The sequence below is a fragment of the Diplotaxodon limnothrissa genome, linkage group LG18, assembly GCF_057381915.1.
Source record: "Diplotaxodon limnothrissa isolate DT_005_m linkage group LG18, D_limnothrissa_male_GT1.1, whole genome shotgun sequence".
In the NCBI taxonomy this organism is placed as follows: domain Eukaryota; kingdom Metazoa; phylum Chordata; class Actinopteri; order Cichliformes; family Cichlidae; genus Diplotaxodon; species Diplotaxodon limnothrissa.
The window spans coordinates 35,184,612-35,193,779 of record NC_140613.1 but is presented as its reverse complement, the minus strand read 5'-3'; the positions used below and the strand labels follow the sequence as shown (position 1 = coordinate 35,193,779).

General features: G+C 42.9%; 1 protein-coding gene across 3 annotated transcripts; it reads left to right on the top strand.

Moving 5' to 3' along the window:
• The first annotated feature begins 416 nt into the window (after nt 1-416).
• thap7 (THAP domain containing 7) lies at nt 417-5,953 on the top strand. 3 transcript variants are annotated; one of them, XM_085377950.1, is made up of 5 exons: nt 417-459; nt 1,463-1,542; nt 2,841-2,978; nt 3,126-3,236; nt 4,448-5,953. In XM_085377950.1, the coding sequence occupies exons 2-5, from the start codon at nt 1,463-1,465 to the stop codon at nt 5,775-5,777; spliced, it is 1,659 nt and encodes a 552-aa protein (XP_085234076.1). In that variant the 5' UTR covers nt 417-459; the 3' UTR covers nt 5,778-5,953. The 3 variants fall into 3 exon arrangements, with proteins under 3 accessions (XP_085234076.1, XP_085234074.1, XP_085234075.1); XM_085377948.1 differs by having other exon boundaries at nt 421-472; XM_085377949.1 differs by lacking the exon at nt 417-459 and adding an exon at nt 484-775.
• Nucleotides 5,954-9,168: the final 3,215 nt, after the last annotated feature.

Here is a 9,168-nt window from a genome sequence, read left to right as displayed (position 1 = left end):
TCTATTCATATAGCGCCAAATCATGATAGCAGTCGCCTCATGGCTCTTTATATTGTAAAGAATGACAAGATATTTCATTATTTGCAACACAATATAAATATATTGTTTAAATTTAAAATGAACACTAAGAGTAATAGGAAAGCACCCAGTGTAAAAATTGAGGAAATTATAATTCAGAGTGACTATATGAAGAATTTATGTATCAGAGTTTATGTCTCCCTCATCTCTGATAAGTATGAGAGAGAGAGGTGGCTTTATATGAGGACAGCAGTTCAAATTTTACTCTGGGGGGGCAGAACCACAGAAAGGACGCGTTCCTGCTTACACTCCAGTCCAGTAGGTGGCAGTAATGCGACCACTATCAGGTATACGGCGGTAAAAGTGGCAGAGCAGGGCAGGAGGAAGAAGAAGGAAGCGGAAGATGAAGAAAGAAGAAAAAAATTCAGCCATCATTCTGAGGTCAACAGCCGGGGTTGATATTTTTGTTATTATTAATGTTATTATTTAAATAATATACACTTACATGAACTGAAATGCGTTACAACCGAAAGTAAGACCTTCCGTAATGGCGGCTTCGCGTTTTAGGCCCTTCGCCTGCTCGTTACAGAAACAGCAGAAAACCCTGTTAAGTTAAATGTCCAGTGTAACGTACTGTGTGACGCGCCTCCAGGCGGCTCGGTCATGTGTACCTGAACCTGCACCGTCAGGTGATCGAGGACCAGCTAGTCCCGTTTACTCGATTGTTTGAAGCTACATGGGGACTTGGGTTAATCAGGTATGATTCAGACATCCGAGATGGTCACAGATAAGCGGCAAACGTATCGATACTACACACCGCGATCAGCAACTCCGTGATTGGACGAATGAGGAGGGGGCGGTGCATGAAGTTTGGAACAACTGTGGGGTGGATTGAAACAAAAACATTTCTATCCTTTTCGATATCGATCGTATTCTTAATGCTAATGTTGGCAACACGCCAACACAGGCATGACCCCCCCGCCTGTGTTAGGTGTAGCGTGTCCATATGATGATGCCCCCCCCCCCCCCCCCCCCTTTAAAAATTTGACTCAAATTTAGAGAAACGTTTAAATAAAAAACTGCAAGCTTTCGATTCAGGAGAATGAGTATTAATCTATTTGTTAGCCTGAAGCAGCTTAATGTTGTTGGACACTAAGGAGCTGGGGAGGAAAAAATAAAAACACAAAAATTCAAACATCCGTCTTTAATTTCTTTTTTCTTTTTTTTCACTTGCTGTCAGTTGATACGATACAGAGTAAATGTTTTCTACCATTTTAAAGCTGGTAGGCAGAGAAAGGAATTGACACTGACGGTCAATAAGACTAAAAAAGCAAAATAAAATCTCCATCTCGAAGCAGTAAAATGTGTTTTCTGCTAAACCACACCCCCTTCCATGATAAACTCTCCATTTTTCTACTTTTTCTACTCTTTGTTTTACTTTCAGATGCCAAGACATTGTTCAGCAGGGGGTTGCAAATCCAGGGACAACCATGAGACTCGAAATGCTGGCGTCACCTTTCACAAGTGAGCACTTTACACATTATGTTTGGGTCAGAGTGTAGTAACCAGCTATTGTTTTTATTCACATTCTCTCACACATTTAGACACATGAATGAAACAGAGGAACTCAAAAGCTCACAAATCATCTGCACATCTATATTTCTCCTGTTCTCATATTCACTCAGTAATACACAAGGCTGACGTTCAGGTCAAAATACAGTTAATATTAAGCTCTGTAAAACTGGAACCAGAAGACATGAGTTTAGCTGTAGTACTTTGTGGGTTTTATAACACGATTAGAATAATTTATTTGAGCAATATGTGGAAAGTTAGAGAAGTTAATCATAATAATACCCAACCTCCTTATAACTAGAAAAATCAACGGTTGATTTAATTTTTCACATTTGGAAAGAGGTTGCAAGTAGTTGAGCCACATGTACAACACCCTCAAACGCTGAATCGCGAGGCGAGTACGCGGGTTGCCTGGTGGGAGGGAACCTGTCTGAATGTGTCTAATCTATGAGGTTCTGACTGAAATATAAATCTAAGTAGTTAATGTGAACCTGTGTGTATACAGACAAAACAAACACAACAGGCAGCAACAAAGTTAATTCCCATGTTATCACAAACAGATTGCATGTACAGCAGGTACAATAAGTGTGGAAAACATAACCAAATTTATTTGTAAAGGTGCTATTGACGTGAAATTCACACCAGATGTTGGTAACAACCCATCCAATCCACACATGCAAAGAAATCAAACCATAGATGTCCATAAATTAGGTCATGTGTAATAATGAGAAATGACTCAGGAAAAAGTAACGCATGAAGAAGAAAGAGAGGTGCGAATAGCATGGACAGTCCCCAAGGGGCAGTTACCGTCCAACAGAGCAGCATGACTTTGAAGAGAAGGACAGGGCATCAACAGGCAGTAAGAGTGAGATAATAAATACACAGAATAAACATTATATACACACTTTTAAAATTACACAGTATTTCAGTACTTGTTGTACCTGCTGTGACTGCCACTTTGACCCCATTCAGACCTTCAGCAGACAGGCTCCATCACGTTGCTGTTGAGTTTTGATGCACCAGTATCTCTCTGCGAGTGGTCACACACCTGGTCGCCATCGTCAAAGCAACGCTTTCAACAGGAAGTTCATGGCACGTGGTCGCAGTGAATTTGTGTTATTCACATTCAAATGGAGATGTACTGATGATGTTGTGACGTTATGTTCTTTGAAATATTATAATATATCTTTATTGAACTTGACCTGAAATGGAAGCTTAATGTAACACAGACTGATGTTGTGGCTGACTAGGTTACCCAAAGGAGCGGCTCGGAGAAACCTTTGGATCAGTAACTGTCACCGCGCAGACTCCTGGGATCCTCAGACGGACTTTGTCTATTTTTGTTCAAAGCACTTCCCACCCGAGAGTTTTGAGCTGAGTGGAAGCAGGTGTGTATCGACCAGCTGGACTTTCACAGGTTACAGATACCACTTCAGCTAAAACCAGAATTTTCTGTTATTAACTGCTGGTGTAGTTTTCAGTTATGGCAGTGTTGCGATAGCAGCCTAAGTATTGTTTTTGACCCTTTCACACAGTGGAATCAGACGACTAAAGGAAGATGCAGTTCCTACTTTATTTGATTTCCCTCCAGCAGCCAAACACAAAAGAGCAGGAAGGCAGCAGAAAGAAGACAACATCCCTGTCAGGTAATCAAACCTCACACAGGCTGATAGTTTGTCATCATCTGTGAGCAGATTCTGAGCTCCTGAAGTGATTCATTATTTTATAGTTATTTAAACATAGTCTTTGCTTCAGTTCCCACTCTGTGAGGATGCTCTGTGAAAGAACAGGCCAACTCTAACGTTCGCTTGTATTCTTCTGATTCTGTTACGGGAGCATCAGGTATGCCTGCAAGTCAAAGTGCAATGATTTTTGGTGTAATTTAGCATAATAATTAGTACGTGATAAGTTACAATAAACTAAGAAATTGTTACTTTAGTTACCAAGTATCAGGAAAACATGAGAATTCCAGCAGCTCTCTGATTCTTGGTTCGAGCACCGAGTACGTGCTGGGGTCAGCTCTACATGCAAAAGATCTGAGACCAGCTGGCTGATCTAGGACCAGCTCTTTGAGGTGATGAGATGAGGGATTTACTTTAATTAAGGTTGAAGTAATCATCTGAGATGACTATAAGTGATCCCTGAATAGGGTAAATATATCCATACTGAAAAACCATAATGAGCAGGTGTTGATGAATGAGTGCCTAAAGTTTTGAACCCCAGTGGAAGGAGGCCACACCCAGCTGCCCAGCTGGGTGTGGCCTACAGTTAGCATGACATCTGTCAGCATAGCAGTCAGGGTAAAAACAGGGAAGAAATCAACCATGTTAGCATCCTGTGACAACTGTGATGCTGCATAAAGGTTTGCCACGATGATTAAAATGAACAGAGAAAAATTTCTCATAAAAATAGAAATGATATAGTGAATAGAAAATAGGAAAAAATAAATGTTTAAGAAAAGATAGATGTGAAATAGTGAATGAATCTGAAGCACTCAGTGGTGACAGATGTGAGATGTTAAACCTTCACAGCCTGCAGTGCTGTGAAGGTTTTGAGCCGTCACTCATTTCTTCATGTGTTTCTAGAAAAACAGGCAAGGCTGCAAACATTTAAAGATGTGCAAACACACATTAACATTAGTGTTTAAAGATAACTTTTGTTTCATTCTCTGTCAAGATGGTTCCACACTGTATCGGTTATGTTGAGGTCCACAGTGTTCAGTTTATGCTTTTACTGCATTTGCAGTTTGAATAGAAATAAAAAAGAATACAGTCATCCATAATCTGCTAGACGGCTGTAGTGTTAGTGGCTATTTGATTGTCCAGGAAAAACTAATTTGTCACAGTTTCTTCTGCAGGAAGAGTTCCCACTCAGGAGCACAGGATGGCACACATCAGGAGATCAACCAGCGTCACACTGCAGAAGAACCCACAGTTGAAAAGTCAGTGAGCTCCACTGAGGAGACTACTCAAGACATGCCTGGATTTTCTCAAGAAACATCAGGGTTGGAGCAGCGGTCGCAGCAAGAACTCGGTCCTCCACCTCCAGAGTCTCGACCCGTTTCCCCGTCACGTTACATGAGACGTCTGCCCCCCCCTCCAGGCTTCTACTTGTCAAAGGAGCACAGCTACGCTCAGCTCTGTCCCCTGTTGTGGAGGAGACGTTATGACCAAGTTGTAGACTGCTTGGAAAAAGCCCTACGACAACTGCATGCAGCCAGGCGGAGGGAAAGCCGTCTGCGGAGCACCGTGCTGGGGCTCCGTGATAAGCGACTAAAGCACATTCTGCTTCTGTCACAGAATGGTTGCAAAAACAGGGGAAGCTGCATAGAGGGGGGAGAAGAAAGACAGCACAAAGGAGATCCTGACCTAGAGGAGAATGAGGCTAAATCCAAAGATATGAAGTTGATTGAGGACAAATGTGCTGATCAAATGGAGACAGGATGTAATTTTCTACCAGAGTCCAGTAGCTGGTCTGAGACGGACAAGGGAAACTGTTTGTACTGTGGAAAAGGGCAGGGGCAGAGTGGTGGGCATTTGGAGCACGAGGACTCACCGAACACCCAGAGAAATGTTGCAACAAGCTCCTGTGACACAGCTGAAAATGTGGATCACGTTCAGATAGATAGGCAGCAAGAAACAACCTGGAAAGACGTAGAAACCAGTGATACCAGTGTAACAAGTTCCCAAGTTTTGTTGCAAAATCCAGGTGTTCAGCATATAGTCTCAGCTGGAGTGTGCTTTCTTAAAACTGACGAGCAGAGTTTGCATTATCTAGGCTCTCAGCAGAAGCTGCTGCTCTCTGACAAACGCCACGGAGAGTCTGACGTGACGAGTCAGGATCACCACCGCGACCTGCAGCACCAGCTGCTATGGTTACAGGACAGCGCAGACGGGCGGGTGATCTTGTTGACTGTCCCGACTGACGACGAGCCGCAACGTTTTGTCACGATGGAGAACGTGGCCGGCGAAGAAAAAAACGCTCTTTTGTCAGAACTGGATCTAAAAGGTGTGGAATACTTAACAGAGAGCAGCGGAGGCATGTCCAGAGTTGAGTCGTCACCGGATCAACACAGCGAGCAGAATTCAAATGGTGCGTTAGTGGAAATACGGGACGATGTCAGGATGAAACTTAAAGAGCACCTGGAGGGTTTCCACCTTCAACTGAGCACCGAGTTTACAAACTGACAAGGATTATATATATTAGGGCTGCTCGATTATGGCAAAAATGATAATCACGATTATTTTCACTGAAATTGAGATCACGATTATTTGACGATATTTATTTAACCCTTTAAGACCTACTATAGAACCAAGTCCACCAGAGCTTATATTATTTTTTTTACATGCTGTAGTGCCATTTGTGGGAGCATTTCAAGTTGCTATACATCAATACAACTGTTATAGCCCATATTTTAATAATATGTATGCATTAAGTCCATAGTAATTACATAAATTGCAAAAAAGTGCAATAAACTACAAAAAAATTTGAAAATCGCTTTTGTTTTGTTTACATATATTTCTACTTGGAGAAATTTAAGAGGTTTATCCCTCAAAACTTTAAATACAATAAAGTTGCAAAAAATAGTTTCCCACCACAGGAAATTTATTTTGAGTGTCTTCATAGTTTTATTTTGGAGATACAGCAATTTTTATATACTGCAGGAAAAACAAAAAACAATCCTATGATGCAAATTTGCAAAGAAAACAGCAGGTGCATCATTTCACTGTGGGAAGTGTTACGAACAGCTGATAGGATCGGCAAAGCGTGTTTCTGGAATATTATGTTTTTGTTCCTGCAAGCGCTTTTTATGCAATTTTTGCAAAGCTATATGTGGAACGAAACCGTGACCGAGAACAAGCTGATGGCATCAGATGTAAGTACAACTCCTCCGGTTTCATATGCAAAACAAATTATTGCGCTAGCTTACACGGTTCAGGTTCTACAGGGATTTAACAATAGTTACGCAAAACGGAGCGTGCTGCTCTGACCGGCTTTAAAGGGTTAACAATGACTTTAAAAAAATAATATAAAATAGTGTGCAACAATACTGAAGTTTTTTTTTTTAAACTCTCTTTTCAACCAACGGCAGTCACTCTCCAAATAACTTCTGCTTAGCTTTCCGAGCTTCCCTCGGGTCCTCTTAATCAGCGGTCTCCAACCTTTTTTGCGCCACGGACGGTTTATGCCCGACAATATTTTCACGGACCGGCCTTTAAGGTGTCGCGGATAAATGAGGGAGGGGCTAATAATCGGCTCAGTCATTTTTAATGATCGTTGAAAGCCCAGATCGTAATCGTGATTAAAATTCGATTAATTGAGCAGCCCTAATATATATCTGTATAATTTTAATGTGACTGCACATTTCAATCTGGCAGCAGGTTAAAAATGCTCACCCATCTGTGCTATCAGCCAAAGCATTGAAAACACAGCTTAAATCCAAGTTCCTGGCATTATGCTCACCCTGCTCTCGTCTCTACTTCCTCTTCTAAGCTCTACTCTTTTGCTTTGCTTAGCTGAGGTCCAAAGGTTTGCAAATATTTTGCACAAATGACAGGAAACAAGGTCAGGAAGTGCAAGCAGTACATTTCCCAGCTCCCACTCACCATTAAAACTTTTCAGAGATGGTAACTACTTTAATCGGTGTGACTGTACATTTAGAGCTAAAAGTTCATAGTTCATACTGCTGGCGTTTCTTTAAAAGACTTAAACATACAGCGGAGCTCTTTTAAGAATACAAGCATCCAGTGTATGGTAGAGAAGGGAATCTCCTTCCTTCAGGGCTGCCCCGCCTGACATTACACCTGTATTAAATGCTGGCTCTCTTCCACTGTGCGTTTGGTCTCATGTCCCTCTATCTCTTCTCTCTCCCTTTGTGCCCGATGAGTCACACCACAGCCTGGTTCTGCCCGAGGTTTCTTCCTCTTACAAGGGAGTTTTTCCTTCTGTGTTATCGGTGCATGTGTGAGTTCAGGGTGGTTATGGCTTTAGGGAAGAAACTGTTTTTGAGTCTGTGGGTTTTCTGAGCTGTCCTTGATGATGTTTGCTGCTCTGCTGAGGCAGCAGGAGGAATAAATGTCCATCAGGGAGGGGGGAGGGCAGCCGATGATCTTTTGTGCTGTCTTGACCACACTCTGAAGCCTCGCTCTATCCGCCTTAGTGCAGCTGCTGTACCATACCGTGATGCAGTATGTCAGCAGGCTCTCAATGGACGAGCAGTAGAAGGTCAGCAGCAGGTTGGAGTTCAGCTTCTACTTCCTGAGGACCCTCAGGAAGTGCAGCCGCTGTTGGGCCTTCTTGACAACCACTGAGATGTTGTCTGTCCAGGAGATGTCAGCAGAGATGAGGACACCAAGGAACCGGAAGCTGTGGACCCTCTCCACACACTCCCTGTTGATGTAAAGGGGGGCCAAGTCAGTGCCTCCTGAAGTCGACAATGAGCTCTTTGGTTTTCTTAGTGTTCAGTGCCAGGTTGTTTTCTGAACACCAGGCTGCCAGCTTCAGGACTTCCTCTCTGTACTCTGCCTCATCTCCCTTTGAGATGAGTCCAACTACTGTGGTGTCATCAGCAAACTTGATGGTGAGTGTTGTTGTGGGTTGAGCTGCAGTCGTGGGTGTAGAGAGAATACAGGAGGGGGCTCAGCACACAGCCCTGTGGGGAGCCGGTGCTCAGTGTGCGAGTGGAGGAGAGATGAGGGCCGAGTCTTACAGTCTGGGGCCGGTTTGTGAGGAAATCCTTTATCCAGGCACATGTGAGAGGAGGGAGGCCAAGAGTGACCAGTTTGGTGATGAGGATGTCCGGGGTGATTGTATTAAAGGCGGAGCTGAAGTCCACGAAGAGCATTCGGACGTAGCTCTGCTGCTGCTCTAGGTGACTCAGCACAGCGTGGACGGCTGTGGAATAATAATAATATAACTAATAACATGAACTTTGGAAAAAGCTTCACAAAGTACTCCAGTACTGCACAGGGTGAGAGATATACATGTTTCAGTGCAAGGGAGCCTGCCAGCTGCCAACATCAGGTAACATATCCCCCGGGGTCCTGAAAGTAGGAGGAGACCACTCAAAGTATCCTTTCTCTACATTATTCTGGATGCTAATATTCCCAACATTGAGGTAACGTACAAAAAACAAGAGCTGCTCATGTTTACATCATAGAGATCGTGTAAACCTATTTAAACAGTGTGCATTTTACCTGTGAATTGAATTTTAGATCTACAAATATTTACTCATTTTTTTCACTCCATTGCCTAAAACAGGGACCATTACTGAAAGGTTTTGATAGTGGAGGGGCATGCTGGGAAATGTATTCCTACACACTGTGGTAAGGACACCAAACTGAATATGGCCCAAGGTTTTACACCTGCACACAGTCACGATGTGGGGGGAAAGTTAATGAACACATGGATGGTTGTCTCTGGCTTTCAGAGATGTAGCCGGTTCTCCAGTAATATGCTAATATACTTAATCAAAGACTAACTCAGAAACAAGTCTTTTGCCCGGGTAACTAATAAAAACCCATCTGAAGCTTAGCACAGTTGTCAAGGCCCCGAGAGCTAAAGCTTGGTGCCCGTTTT